Source organism: Musa acuminata, chromosome BXJ1-10 (assembly GCF_036884655.1).
Source record: "Musa acuminata AAA Group cultivar baxijiao chromosome BXJ1-10, Cavendish_Baxijiao_AAA, whole genome shotgun sequence".
NCBI lineage: Eukaryota > Viridiplantae > Streptophyta > Magnoliopsida > Zingiberales > Musaceae > Musa > Musa acuminata.
The window spans coordinates 35,590,179-35,605,300 of NC_088336.1; the positions used below are offsets into that span (position 1 = coordinate 35,590,179).

At 39.0% G+C, this 15,122-nt stretch overlaps 2 protein-coding genes and 1 pseudogene across 5 annotated transcripts; all 3 read left to right on the forward strand.

Annotated features, from left to right (window-relative positions):
- Positions 1-3,215: 3,215 nt before the first annotated feature.
- LOC135581365 (uncharacterized WD repeat-containing protein C2A9.03-like) lies at positions 3,216-8,300 on the forward strand. 4 transcript variants are annotated; one of them, XM_065085238.1, is made up of 10 exons: positions 3,216-3,425; positions 4,377-4,481; positions 4,641-4,808; positions 4,887-4,973; positions 6,204-6,338; positions 6,457-6,567; positions 6,705-6,796; positions 6,871-6,976; positions 7,318-7,404; positions 7,599-8,300. In XM_065085238.1, exons 2-10 carry the CDS (start codon positions 4,392-4,394, stop codon positions 8,010-8,012), a joined length of 1,290 nt encoding a protein of 429 aa, XP_064941310.1. In that variant the 5' UTR covers positions 3,216-3,425; positions 4,377-4,391; the 3' UTR covers positions 8,013-8,300. The 4 variants fall into 4 exon arrangements, with proteins under 4 accessions (XP_064941310.1, XP_064941312.1, XP_064941308.1 ...); XM_065085236.1 differs by having other exon boundaries at positions 3,217-3,425; positions 4,380-4,481; XM_065085240.1 differs by lacking the exon at positions 4,641-4,808.
- A 481-nt stretch (positions 8,301-8,781) lies between these two features.
- Positions 8,782-11,743, forward strand: LOC135594737 (zinc finger protein ZAT1-like). Its single transcript, XM_065085241.1, has 2 exons — positions 8,782-10,062; positions 10,158-11,743. The coding sequence occupies exon 2, from the start codon at positions 10,160-10,162 to the stop codon at positions 11,441-11,443; it is 1,284 nt and encodes a 427-aa protein (XP_064941313.1). The 5' UTR covers positions 8,782-10,062; positions 10,158-10,159; the 3' UTR covers positions 11,444-11,743.
- Positions 11,744-12,736: 993 nt separating this feature from the next.
- Positions 12,737-14,141, forward strand: LOC103970019 (chlorophyll a-b binding protein 3, chloroplastic-like; annotated as a pseudogene).
- Positions 14,142-15,122: the final 981 nt, after the last annotated feature.

The following is a 15,122-nucleotide window of genomic DNA, read 5'->3' on the forward strand; positions in this document are numbered from 1 at the left end:
GAGGCGAGAAACACGCATAGCCGTCGGATGGGCAGTGCACGGATCGTGGTGGTGTCCGCATCGTCACCTTATCCGGAAAGGGAAGGGAGCACACAGAGAGCTGCGGGCGGACCACGGCGGTCGGATGAGAATCGGACGGCTCGGACGGGGGGATCACGCGAGAATGGAAGTCCGAGCTGCTGGCATAGTTATCCGTAGAGCGCTCGTAAAGCGCGTTGGAGCTGCTGTCGTGGCGACCGGAAGGTGGTGGGCGAGGTTTGGCTGGAACGAGTGGATCAAAGTGGTGATGTCGGCATGATGAAAGAGCCTTGTGTAACTAAGATCGTCGTCGTCACCTCTGGAAAATTCTGTCTGCATCGATCATAACGAAAATTACGAGTCAGCTCAAGTCACCAATCGACGCCTTGCTATGCGAGAAGACTGCTGTCATGGCCTTGACAGAGCTACTGACTGAGTTCTTGGTTAGTTATACAGACTCTTGGATGATGTGATCCTCCCTCCAGTAATTTACTGTAATGAAAAAGCTTCTGACTGAGTTCTTGGTTGGCTATACAGACTCTTGGATGATGTGATCCTCCCTCCAGAAACTTTCATTTACTGTAATGAAAAAGCTTCTGACTGAGTTCTTGGTTGGTTATACAGACTCTTGGATGATGTGATCCTCCCTCCAGGAACTTCGTTTACTGTTTGTCAGAGATGGCATCCTGCTCAAAAAGTGAGCACCAAATCATTTACTGCCCACTCACTGGCCAGGGTTAGACATTGCTGCTTTGACATGGAAATGTTATTGCTGTCGGAAGCAGTGTGCATGGGTTTTTAACTATAGTTTCTGCACTGTAGGGTAGGAATCAAATTAAGGCTTACAAATAGATGATGTTATCTTTATAAATGCTTGATGATATCATTTTTTTTTTTTGATTTGTGTAGCTATGTGTCACATCTCTTTGCACTTCTCCATCAGTTAGAATATTTTATGATGATTTTTTTTCTAATTTATATTCACTGTGTTTTGCTTAACATATCATTCGTTTTTAACATTGTGTCATGTTTGACATAGAATTGATGCTTACTAATATATATATATATATATATATATATATATATATATAAATTTATTGAAAACACAACTTATTTGGTGGGGTTAAGTTATTAGCCTTAGATTCACTTATTAATTGAACTTTCAAATAAGTTCTTTCTTTTTAAGAATTTCCTATCAAAAAACTCATCACCTTTTCTGAGAGGTCCTCCTCTTTCATATTTCTTAAAAAATAATTCTCATTTGTTATAAATGCACCTCACCTGTCAAGATAATTACTCTGAATCAATCTAATTCTTTAGTTACAATACTTATAAATAAATTTATAATATTTGATGGAGGTACCAAAAACACTGCACATTTATTCGAAAACATTATAATTCACGTAAATTTCTCATTATTTGGAACCAATAAAGATATGTATTTGAAACTCTATTATTATTATTATTATTATTTTTGCATATAAATTAATTTCTATTTGAAATCTTATTTTAATGTATGAACTCATTTACCTCATTATTTGGTTTTTGATGCTTTGGTGAAAGTATCAAAAGCACTATAAGACTATTCAAAATTACTATAACTAACTATATAAATCTCATATATGGAGGATTGAAACAATTCACCTCATGACAAGTCTATATCATTTATTCAAGTATTGCTTCGTTTGTCTTATCAATGAGCATTTTAGGAATTATAGTAAATAGATAGACTATGTCTTTGGGAAATATGAAAAAAGGGACACTTCAAAAAAAATGTATCACCTTTCTTTTACATACATAAATCAAAAGACTTTTTAGGAATAAAATCCTAACAAGCATAATGGTTAATTTTAATGTATAAGTTAAGTTTCCCTACTAGCTCAATTGGTTAGAAGGTCACAGGCCAAATAATATTTTTATTCTTGATGTATATAAATTATAATATTTCTTAATCAAATATTAAACTATATATATATATATATATATATATATATATATATACATATAAGAGGGGAGTCTAATTCATGAGAGAGTTTATTAAGTAAGTCCCAATTGTATGGAAATTGAGTAATCGCAGCAACGTCAATTTTGTTCCGTGCTAATTTAATTTTAATCTATTTGACTTTGGTCAATTTTTATTTATCTCTCCCAAACTTATGGGCCTAAGTTTTAATTGGATTTTAACCTAATTTGGATCTTCAACCCAATTTCTGGTAGTTAGGAACTCCTTGTAATTATCATCTGATGTGGAAATAGATTCTCGGGCAGCGCGAGACGTCACATCTTCACTTAATGGAACACCAGTCTTCTCGTGCTTCTTGCTTGCGTGCCTGCGACAAGTGGGACCGCAGTCCGACTCAGCATGAGACGGTTCAATCCAGTCGACTCACATGCTGACGTCAAATAGTTATGAAAGCCCCATCTCAACCGTCCATTTAATTTCTGATTTGATGGCTTCCATCATGCCTTTGACTTGCGCATGTGTTTTGATTATTTCAAAGAGGGTTACGATTTATGTACCGATTCATGTCTAATCACCATGTTATTAGACTAAATAAAATCACATTATTATCATGATGTGATGGATGTTCATGGATGGATAACATCGGCTCTTTTATATATATATATATATATATATATATATATATATATATATATATATATATATATATATATATATAATAATAATAATAATAATAATAATAATTAGTCCACCAGTGACGTGGCTTCAGAAAAAAAAAAGTTTTGGAGATAAGAATTTTTTATTAAAAAAATTTGAGATAAAATATGATCATCCTGATTTATTTTGCTTGACATACTACTTATAGAGGGAATTGTTTTTTTAATGCTAATAGAATATTCATAAATGAGCCGATCGAACTTTAATTAAAATTTTATTATATCAATTAAATACTAATAATATCTACAATAATAATACACTGGCCAAATATTTTTCGTGTCAATTTCAGTTTGAAAGGATCTCATGTTTCATTAGCATTCGATTATAAACTAATTAAAGGAGTAATTTTGACCAATAATCATCGTTTTCTTTTTTGTCACAATCCGTTATAAAGAAAGAAAGAAAGGTTTTTTTGTTTGGGATCGATCGTCCGCAAAGGGTATTATAGTAAAAACGGACATTGATAGTGTGTCCACGCCATCTCGATATTATCCCCGTCGCTTTCTTTATTCTGTGGGCGATGAGGCCGTATCATTTCCTGGCGGAGGAATGAAATAAGAATGCGCAAAAGGCGGAGCGAAAGGGAATCCTATTCGTTTCGTAAACCTTCCGATCCCGCTGGCAAGTCAGTTGGATTTTTTTTTTGGAGCCCAAACCTGGTTTGACGCGAGGCATCGGCGTCGATCGCCGACTCAAGGTTTCCCAGCCCTAGAGGAAGTGCGGAGCGGTAAAAATCCGGTTTCTATTTCCTGGAATTCCTCCGGCCGGGATGGGATTTTTTTTTTTCTTTTTAGGGTTTTCATTTGTGATTTTTTTGGTCTTTCTGATGTCTCTTCTTTTCTGGTGGTGGTTATCCGTATGGAATTGAGGTGTGAAATTCTACTTATTTCTTTGTTTGAATTAATTGATCGTGGTGTATTAAAAAGAAAAAAAAAACTCTCTGATTTTTCTTCGTAGGGTGTGGCTGTTCTTGGTGAACGATATGTCTTGATGTGTGCTTCTTATTCCAAATCGCGTTATTTGCGGCGCTTTGGAACAGATCATTTCGTTATAGAATAAGCGTGAAAGAAAATCCAATCCTTCTACTCGAATGCAGCAATTTATCTTGTTTTAACATGAATGGCTTTTTTGCTCTAGTTTATCAATCGAGAGGTCTAGTTATGTTTGTGCTAACGAAGATATCATCTTTTGAATGGCTCGAGTAATATAAAAGCTTCTCTAGTTCTTTTTTTTTTGTCTTTAGATATTTTGTTGCTGTATTTTTCGTCCATCGTATCACAGGAAGATCAAAGTTAATATTATACATAACTTAGTATTGTGAACTTGTGCAGATTTGTATTACTATAGATTACTTGCAAATTTTTTCTAGCTATGACAATCTTCCATTTTCTGTGGCGCAACATTTATATTATGTGCTTCTTTTGTTACTTCCATAGTTACATTAAACAAGATATGATTAAATCACGTGGAGCTCATAGCATCAGGCATTCTGAGGAGAGACTTGAGTAATGTAGTAACTGTTCGAGGAGTCTATTGGTTACGTTTTTCCATTTTCATGTTTCATATACTTTCGAGGGGCTTATAGCATCAGCTTTTTCATATTCATAATTTTTAGTTGTCGATTAGTGTATATTGTTCTGAAGAATAGATGTGTCTTGGTACCTTGTTGATGAAATAGCAGAAATACCCTGAGATGGGCGATGCAAAGGATGATGTGGATGCAGAGTTTCAAGAAAGAGGGGTGAATGAAGCAGATTCTGACGATGAAGCATATGATCAATATGTATGTTTATTTCTACTTTCATTTTGTTCATATTTGGGTGATTCATTCTGATTTAAGCTACTACCAACATCTTTCATTTTGCGGTTCCATTATTCGCCTCATTGTAGTTTATTCTTTGTTTGATATTCATTGGAGAATGATTTGAATTTTTAATTCCAGAATGGCAAGGTAACTGATATTTCAGCAGCTCAAACAAGAAAAGGAAAAGATATCCAAGGAATACCATGGGATAGGCTAAACTTTTCAAGGGAGGACTATAGGCGAACTAGATTAGAACAGTACAAAAATTATGAGAATGTTCAAAATTCTGGAGTAGAATCAGAGAAGGCAGGAAACCTGAAAAAACTCTTGATCGGTTTAATTACTATCTTCTTTCATTATTTGTAATGGTAATCTTGCTTGTAGGATTGCAAGCCAACAGAGAAAGAGGGTGTATATTATGATTTCAGGAGAAATTCGAGATCAGTGAGATCAACTATTCTTCATTTCCAGGTAAGAAAGAAATGGTAGATATTGGTGCTTTTGCTATTTTGATTCCTTTAGCCAGATTGCTTTTGCGATAGGGATATTTTGAATCTATTGTAATTAGGATTTAACACTACCATCTTATTTATCTGGTCAATGGCAAGCATTTTATTGGCATCGTAAATTTTCAGTCACAATTTGATCAGCCAATCAACAAAATTAAAGTTGTGAAAGATAATTATTTGAGAGTCCAATTGGCATACATATATAATTCAAGTTCATTGATGCAATATTGGCTAGTGAATACTGGGGTTTGTTTGGAACTTAGTATCACAATTTGTCTTAACGGATTATAAAATCAAAATTTCTTCTCCTCTTTCCTCCTCATTATAGTCATGTTCTTCATGGGCATTTGATTTCAGCATTTAAATCCCCAAGTTATTATTAGTTCTTTGAAATCTCTTTCGGTAACCCATAAGAAAAATGACCCAAGAAGAGTTGGAAGTTCTGGCTTTGATATTCATGCTAGGAGGGTTGTTCTCCATGCTTTGGATTTACAGTGTGGAAACATGGTTATCTCTTTATTAAAAAGTGAATAAACCATGTATTTGTGTATATTTGTGCTTATATGGTGCAAATGTATTTTCTCTATTATGCAGGTGCTTTGAGGCTTTATTCATAAGTGAAAAAATTATGTACTGATGTATGGTTGATCTTTAATGTTAATAATAAAAATTGTTGCATTCAGCTATTATGAAGTTGTTAGCTCGATTTCAATAGGAAAAAGAGGTGTTGATGTATGTGTGTGTGTGTGTGTGTGTGTGTATATATATATATATATATATATATATATATATATATATATATATATATATGTATGTATATATATATATATGTATATATATATATGTATGTATATATATATATATGTATATATATATATGTATGTATATATGTATGTATATATATATATATATGTATATATATATATATATATATATATATATATATATATATATATATATATATATATATATATATATATATATATATATATATATATATATATATATATATATATACTGTATCCTAACAAAATAATGGTCTTTCTCAACCATGATGTGTTTATACAAAACAATTTGGTGTTATGACTTGCTAAGGTGGCAGAATAAGATTTGATATACAGGTTGCCAATCTTAATTTAGGTAAATCTGAGTGGAATTTGCGGCTAATGAGTATTATATAATATTTTTGCAGCTAAGGAATTTGGTTTGGGCTACTTCCAAGCATGATGTCTACTTGATGTCACACTATTCTTTGGTTCATTGGTCAGCTGTAACTCGAAATAAATATGAAGTTCTGAATCTTGCAGGGCATGTGGCACCACGTCAGGTGTGTGTTCTTGGCTATGGTTTCAAGTACTTATTGAAGCCATGTGAAATTAGTCCATTTATTTTTTTGTTCATGTTGGACAATTTCAAGTTTACAATTACCTGTAATTTGGTCTCAGAAACACCCAGGAAATTTAACTGAAGGATTTTCTCAGACTCAAGTTAGTACATTAGCAGTAAAGGATAAGTTGCTAGTAGCAGGTGGATTCCAAGGAGAAATTATTTGTAAAGTAATCTTCTTTATCATTCTCTATTGCTATATTTTTCAAGGATAAATTATATGAGATTGCTGATTTATCTATCCAATAATGAGAAAAAGAATTGAAAAACAATCATCTGATGTTCTTTTACCTTGATATGAAATCAGTATTTAGATCGAGAGGGAATAAGCTTTTGTTGCCGGGCAACATATGATGACAATGCAATCACAAATGCCATTGAGATATATAACAGTTCCAGGTAGTTAAGTTTTGTAACACTTCAATTTCCTTCCTTCTATATTTGATCTGACTTGAATATTAAAATTTATTTAGCGGTGCTCTTCACTTCATGGCTTCAAATAACGACTCTGGAGTTCGAGACTTTGACATGGAGAAGTTCCAGCTTTGCAAGCATTTTCACTTCGATTGGCCGGTTAATGTGAGTCACTCTATTTGTTTCTGTGTTCCTCTTTTGTAGAGTTGGCAGTGTGAACATCTGTTGTGAATTCATTGTGATAGTTTATGGTGGGTTGATTATAGATCTGGGTCGGTATTCTACAACCCGAATAGGTTAAGCGAATCCGCTGATAACTAATGAACTCGTGATGGAGACACCAATTGTGTTTATTCTGCTCCTTTTGGTGATCTAGACAATTTGAGTAGCTTTGTCACATAGATGCAATGGAATTTCATGTTGGATTATTTTTCCTTCTTATTGTAGTTGCTACCTATGCTGCTAGTTTTTGTTGGGTCTTCCTCACCTCTTTTTTTCATTGGCAGCATACATCTCTTAGTCCTGATGGAAAACTTCTTGTTGTCGTCGGAGACAACCCTGAGGGTGCATTGATTGATTCTTGTACAGGAAAGGTGAGTAGGGTGACTTTTGGTTTCATTCAGGATGATAACTGGGGTTAAGTAACCCGTGTTACCACTGCAACTTGAAATCCTAAACTTGGAAAAATAAGTTTGAGAGTTACGCATTGTCATCCTACTATTGGTAATGACAACCAATTCTAAGAATTTGATTCAGTATCAAGTTAGTGACATCTGGTCTTTTGCAGACTGTCCAGATCTTACGAGGCCACCTGGACTTCTCCTTCGCATCAGCATGGAATCCAGATGGCTATACGATAGCCACTGGTAACCAAGACAAGACCTGCCGTGTTTGGGATGTTAGGAATCTCTCCAAATCTCTTGCTGTATTGAGAGGCAATCTTGGTGCAATAAGATCAATCCGCTTCACCTCTGATGGTCAGTTTATGGCAATGGCTGAGCCTGCAGACTTTGTTCACATTTTTGATGTAAGAAGCGGGTACAAAGAGCGACAAGAACTGGACTTCTTTGGTGAGATCTCCGGTATATCATTCAGTCCAGATGCAGAGGCTCTCTTTATAGGTGTATGGGATCGCAGCTATGGTAGTCTCCTACAATACAACCGCATTCATAATTTCTCATACCTCGATTTACTCCTTTGATAGGAAAGTAAATTACCGTATCACGCTCCTCATGCGCCCTAAGTTGTTTGATGTCTCCGACCCTTTGCATCGGTTAGGGATCAAAAGGAGGTGGCATTTTTCAGGCCTGTTAAGTTTCAATAAGTTTGAACTCATTCAATGTAAATGGAATGTACAAATGCACCTGTGAGATCACATCAAAATTGAAAAGAAACCGAAATGAAGGTAGCCTCCAGAAGCTATCCTTCAAAAGATTATCTCCATGTTTCTTGTTTTCATCTTTTTCACAATAAAATATCTTTGTTGTCAGTCCCGAATTAATGTATTTTGATCTTGAAGGTTTTGCTTGTGTGTTGATGATGAGCTGTCTTTGCTTTCAACATGGTAACTTGGTGTTCTTCCTTTCATCTTCTAGACACTTGCCTGCGCTTCTCCATCAACAGAGTTGTAGACTAAAACTATGGTTCTGCAAGTGACTGAATCCGTCAATACCAGTGTAATTTTTGCATGATTGATGTCTCAACACACAGAAATAAAATCATTTATTTGTATGTTTCTAAATACTTGTGAAGATAGACAGATTTTAGATGATGGAAACAAGTGAGGATTTTAAACCGTGAACAAAGCTTCAAAGGAAAATTATGGCAAGTAAGAAGACTCTGAATATTATATGGAAGTCTGCCAGTTTCCAGTCTTCTCAAAGAGGTATATGTTTACCTTTAATTTTCTTTCACCATATTTCTGATAATTAGTTAATCAATGCACCATCATCAGAGCCTGAAAAGATGTAACCAATGGCATGATATTAACAGAGATGCCTTAATCACTGTACACATTATGCTACTTGCCATATACTTATGGATGTGATCCCATCATCAAATATTCAAAGGGGGTGATTTCTTCTTAGCATGCCTAATCCTTTCTTATCTCGGCATATGCTCCTCTCTCTTAGGTGACTCGTTCGCAGAAACAGCAGGGATGCAATTAATTGCAGGAATCTGTGAAGCCTGCCAATGTCAAACCAGTCATCGGAAAAGTCCAAGTTGACTCGACACAAGACTGATTGGACTGAAGAAGCGTCTGTCCGCTGCAAGCATCGGATGGGTTTGAATCAGGGATTCATCACCAGCTTTGAGATTGTCAATATCATTCATTGTAGAGGGAATTATGCTCGTGGGCTTCGGTGCATATGGAGGATAAGATACGGAGAATGGAGAGGGGTTCAAAAGGAGAGGAGGGTGCGAAGGATGGAAAAGAATTATATGGAGAGAGATTGTGGTAACTAATTGCAGTCGGATTAGATGGAAACTTAGGCACTCCAAATCCCTGCGCAATCTCATCAATCCCCATCGCACGGCTCCCATTCGTCCTCCACGAGTCGGTTTCTCTCTCACCACCCCCACCAACAGAGCAGTATAACGCATGGAAGCCACCCCCGAGCGATGGTCGGGGGGGCGAGATTAATTGTTGCGGGATTCCACCTCTTCCTCCATTACTGTCATTACTGCCATCTCCGAATCACTCTTCTTCGCCTCCTCCTCCTCCTCCTCTCCCCCCTTCCTCCCCCCTGTGGCTCTCACAGCCTCGCCACTGTCTCCAGCTCTGCTTTCCTTCTTTGCAGCCTCCTTTTTCGACTGAGGAGAAGAGCACAGGGAGTTGCCAGCTCCATCGATTGGCTCGCCGCCTCCTCTCCCCCCCCACCCCTTCTTCTCTTGATCCAACGAAAAATGGGTGTCTTTTTTATCCAATCTGCTTCCCTCGAGCTCGTCATTTCGTTTTCTCGAGGTTGATAGATCCCGTATGCGTCGAAGGCGGCTCCAGCTGGAGATCACGCCATGTTCAGCTGAGGTTGCTGCTCTTGTTCTTCGCCTCGCTGTGGGATCCAAATAGGTGTTGACATAGCTGGGTTTGAGTTTTTGTTGGTAACCGAACAAGGTGTTCTTTGTCGTAGTTATTGTGCTGTCGTTGCTGTTTTTCGTGGGAAGCTGTGGCTTCGGCTCTGTTTTATGACCTTTTGGGTTTCGGAAACTGATAGATAGGGAAGAGGCAGCTTCTCGCCATCAACCCGAGAGTGAGTTATTTCCTTCGTGAGCTGAAACCATTATAGTGTCTTCGGTTCACGTACGTGCCTCCACTTCTGATCCCTCGCTCTCATCTGTTGCTCAGGAATGGCAGCTCGTATCGTGGAAGGTAGAAGCCACCATACGACCTGGGATGCTGCAGTGGCAGCAGAAGAGCAAGCCCACGAGGAGCTGACCAAGAACACCCTGCGGCTTCGGATCAAGTGCCCCAAGACCGGAGACGAGAAAAGGGAAGCAGCGGCTCAGGTGGCGGTGTCTCCATCTGGTGATAGTGGTGTGATAGTTGACCAATCCACCGGTGGTGCTGACGGGGATCTTGCCGGCGATGAGGATGCTAACGCCGAATCTGCATCGGAGGTCAAAGAGGTGGTCGACGAGGGTTGTGGCAGCTTCAAACGCATGCATGCAAACAGGAGGGCGGTGGTCCCAACATGCCCCGAGTGCGGGAAGACCTTCCCCTCCGATAAATCATTGTTTGGCCACCTGAGGTGCCACCCGGAGAGAGACTACAGAGGAGTTAATCCGCCTCCGGGTGCGAGGAAGAAGCCGCAACCCGATGCGTACTCGTCGATCGCGAGAGTGCCGCCCACCACCAAGTGGTCAACCGCGAGAAGAGGGCGGAAAGGGACGGCTGGTGACAGAGACGACGAAGCGATTGCCGCTGATACCCTGTTGCTTCTGGCTGATGGAAAGCCGCAGCGTCCGGAGACCACTATCACCACTGAGGGGGAAGACACTGATACGAAACAGATCGCTGGCACTCATTTTGCTGGCACCGATGGGATTGGTTGGGATCAGAAATCTGCTGACATGGACGCCGGCAGCTACGGTAATGAACTGATATCGAGCTACAAGAGATCAAAGAAGAGGAAGATCAAAGAGCTGGAACTGGTGAACGGGTCCGGCACATCTGTTCGTTGTCGAAGGTATCAGTGCAGTGTATGCTTCAAGACTTTCTCTTCTCACCAGGCACTGGGAGGACACCGAGCCAGCCACAACAAGAAGAAGAGCAATCCCGTAGAAGCAGCGGCGATCCCTGACGAGAACGAAGGTGGCAACCCGAAGCATGGCGAAGATTTGATCCGTGCAAACGGTGCCGTGATCAAAGCGGAGATGGCAGAACATCGATGCACGAACTGCAACCTGACGTTCCGAAGCGGGCAGGCACTCGGGGGCCACAAGAGACGGCACTTCAATGAGTTGCAGCATCAAGCTCCATCGTCTTCTCCACACTCATCTGAAAGCGACAAGGGAGCGAATGGGCTGCTACAGAATCGAGTTACATCTTCTTCAGCGCACTCATCTGAGAGCTACAAGGGAGCAAAACATGGGCTGTTTGACTTCGACCTCAACGAAGTGCCGGAGCTCTAACCACAAGGAGACCACACTGCCTGCATCTCCAATCCTCGATTGCATTATTGGCTACTAACTAGTTTTAGCTACAAGATTTCAGCATCGTCTCCTTCAAAATACTCGCGCACTTGTTTTCCAGTCACAAATGAATAGTAGAAATTAAATATTGCACCATTTGCCTCCGATGCGATAAAGAGTATCAACATATGTAAAAGAGAAAAAAAAAAAAACACACACTACTTTTCTTAATATTCATCAAGAAAAATAAATTTTAAATTTAGAAGAGTTAATCTTTTGATTAGTGAGAGTTTCATAAGTTTGAAATATTGTTTTAAGGATGGAATGATAAGATTTGCTGTTGGCTCCAAAGCAAAGTAATATCTTATGGGTATACATAAAGATTGAAGGTCACTTAAATACAAAATAGAGTGATTTGCATTTCTAAAATATTTCAATTAAGCAAACAAGGATATAAAGAGGTTCTTCTTGGCACAATCCTTTTTTTATCTTTTAAAGAAGAAAAGGAGGAACCATTAATATGGCATTAAAGCAATAATACCAGCAGCACCAAAGACTGTATGAAATGTAGAGAAAAATTTTATTGGAAAGAACATATCACTGAAGTCATCTGAATTTGGTGTCTAAAACATACTTCAGATTTGATCTAGCTTATATTTTTGTTATAAAAGTTAATTTATAATCTTGTATCTTTGTATTAGGAAAAGATGCCATGAGAAGGTGCAAAAAAAAAAGAAGAAAAAAAGAAAGGTTGTATTGAATAAGGTCACTACTAACACAAGTGCATGAACCTTTGAATAGGTACAATGCATCATCTAATCCCTATAAATAGACAGAAATTTATTTATGGCATTAAGTGTGTAGAAAAAGTTGTCATTATTGAGAAGCATTGTAATTACGTTGGTCTTTTTGTTTCCACCATTCCATCAGTCACTTCTTCTCATTTTCTTTCTTTTTTTTCTTTTAAATCAGATTGGTATTAGGTTGATTTTATAAATGACTTCCAACTTATGAGAGAGAATTATAAAAAAAAAAAAAAAAAAAAAAGAATATCCCTCCCTATTATATATCTTGAAATGGGGGAATGAAATCATGAATAGGTAGGTGCATATAAATAAAATAGTATTATTGTGTTTGATAGAAAAAGTTACATGCAGTTTTGAATAGATACATCACCCTTGTGATGTCACCTTTAAAATATGTACTCTTAACGCTTACAGACAGATACAGATAGGAGTTTATGATATTGAACGTATAAAAGAATTATAATTGACACTCTTTAGCCAGGATTTCATGCAAACCACTTAAAGATATCAGCATACTCTCCAACCATAGGCAGTGGGATGTGATGTCAAATAAGGTTCATAGCCTCCCACTTGGCACACCAGGTGGTGTTGTCCTATCGGGCAGTTTCATGAGAGCCTGCCTCATCTTCCATACTCCATCTCATGTCTCGTTTAGATTGCCATGCCCACCGCCACTGCAAACACCTCATATTTCTCTCTCGAATTGCTTCTCTTTCTGAGGGGAGACAAACCAATGGCAACTCAAGCTCTTCTCTCTCCAATGGAAGCTGGGAGACAACTCCTCGGAGGAGGAAGACCTCTCCAGCCTTCCGTCTCCACATCTATCGACTCTCCAAGAAGGGCTTCGTTCGTTGTTAGAGCAGCTTCCACACCCCCACTTTGAAGGTCATACGCTTGTTCATATTTTCATCTCTCAAACTTCATGCGAGGAGCAGATAGATTTCATGCATTAGATTTGATGTCAGACTTCCGAAAACATCATTGAATGCACTATTGGGCGACTTTAATGACTTGTTGTATATAAACTGTTCTTCGCTGACATGAATCATCTTGTCAACTTGTCAGAAGGAGCAGATAGGCAAACTCCGGTTTGCATCCAAACAATCCCTCTCTTACTTGGATGGAAGGTAGACTATATTTCCTGACATGGAGCATAACCTACGCACCGCAGGTGCGATCGCGCCGGAGACTCTGGGGAAGCTCGGCATGAGACCAGCCGAGACTGCTCTTCCGTGGTTCAAGACCGGGGCAATACCATCTGCAGGAACATGCGCCTACTGGGCGGACCCCTACACTCTCTTCGTGCTGGAGACGGCGCTCATGGGGTTTGCGGAGCACAGGAGGTTCCAGGACTGGGCAAAGCCGGGCACCATGGGGAAGCAGTACTTCTTAGGGCTAGAGAAGGGGCAGGGTGGGTCAGGAGACCCTGCTTACCCTGGAGGACCTTTCTTCAACCCTCTTGGCTTTGGGAAGGATGACAAGTCACTCAAGGACTCGAAGCTGAAGGAGGTGAAGAATGGGACGCTGGCTATGTTGGCCATACTGGGGTACTCTGGGCAGGGGGGGGCTTGTCACCGGGGTTGGGCCATCTCAGAACCTGTTGGATCGGTTGGCTGATCCAGTGCACAACAACATCCTGACCAGCCTCAACTTCCACTAGGAGCAGGTTCTCTCTGCTGGTAGAATTCTGTATCTGAACATTACCTGCACAGAATTCTTTATCTTGTGTCTTTCAGCGGACACTTGTCGTTAGTATCATCCTGCAATGGACTGACTGTATCATTGTTCGATAGAGATCCGAGGGTGCAAGTCATATTCTACTATCATGTAGCGGTACCAGTCATGTTTGTGGAAATTTCATGTGTGAAAAAACCTTTTGTTTCTCGCTTCAAGTATAAGATGAGCATGTAAAGCCTTGAATCAACCCAGAAACCAGTTACATAATGGAAAGAGACTAGGAAATGGATGTGCTTACATATGAAGAATCCTTGGAACACATTCGACCTAGTTCTAGGATTTCGTGTTAATCCTTCATGAACACCATAATATTCCCCCCATGATGTTATCCTGATTCCTAACAGTGTTTGTGTCCGCTTACCATCTACTAGTCTCAACAACTTATTCATTGAAAGGTACTCCATGAACATATATTGATATTAGAAAAGTTCAGTCTCACATTATTGATAAGATGCAGGAGGAATTAAAGCAGAAAATGGAGGTTTGATGCTTAATGCAAGTTGCCGAGACAAAAGCAGAATAAGAATACATAAGTTCCAGTTCAGAATTTATTAGCAACAAGAAGAACAAACATTGTTCACTGTGCAATGGAAACTCTTAGCCATTGTCAAGAGGAACTAGGTGGTGATGCACTGATCATTCTCACTTCACATTAGGTTTTGCTTGAAGTCCAATGCACTGAAATTGTAAAGAAGGAAAATGTTTCAAAACCAGCAGGAAAACATCAAATTAAATACATGATCTATTTTGAGATTCTGATTCTTAAGTTTTTGCCAGCTTGATTCATTTGATAACTGTCACTTTCTAGCTGTACTAGAAGCAATCTGCCAAAGAAACTCTGCATAATTGTAGGATCAATGCAGGATTCGCGAGTAATACATCAAAGGTCCCTTTTGACCTGTAGGAGACTGGAACACGGTGGGGCTTGACAGAAAAAGGTCATGTCCTTCTGAAGTGATTCCTTGATTCGTGAAACTGGCGCTGACACTTGAATATGCATTCGGAAACAAGATTCTTGGGCAATCTCTAATATGATGTTGCAATGGATAGCAAGAGAATGGCCTATTAGGCAAAGTGGTTGCCGAATTTGATAGGCAGCCTTTTAGAATCAGCCTCATGCTTGGGTGAGCCATCGA

Excerpts from the sequence above, each read along its gene's own strand:
- LOC135594737 (XM_065085241.1), top strand. The coding sequence starts at position 10,160 with ATGGCAGCTCGTATCGTGGAAGGTAGAAGCCACCATACGACCTGGGAT.
- LOC135581365 (XM_065085238.1), top strand. The coding sequence starts at position 4,392 with ATGGGCGATGCAAAGGATGATGTGGATGCAGAGTTTCAAGAAAGAGGG. Across the intron at positions 4,974-6,203 it reads CAACTATTCTTCATTTCCAG|CTAAGGAATTTGGTTTGGGC; the intron begins GTAAGAAAGAAA and ends ATATTTTTGCAG. Across the intron at positions 6,339-6,456 it reads GGCATGTGGCACCACGTCAG|AAACACCCAGGAAATTTAAC; the intron begins GTGTGTGTTCTT and ends ATTTGGTCTCAG.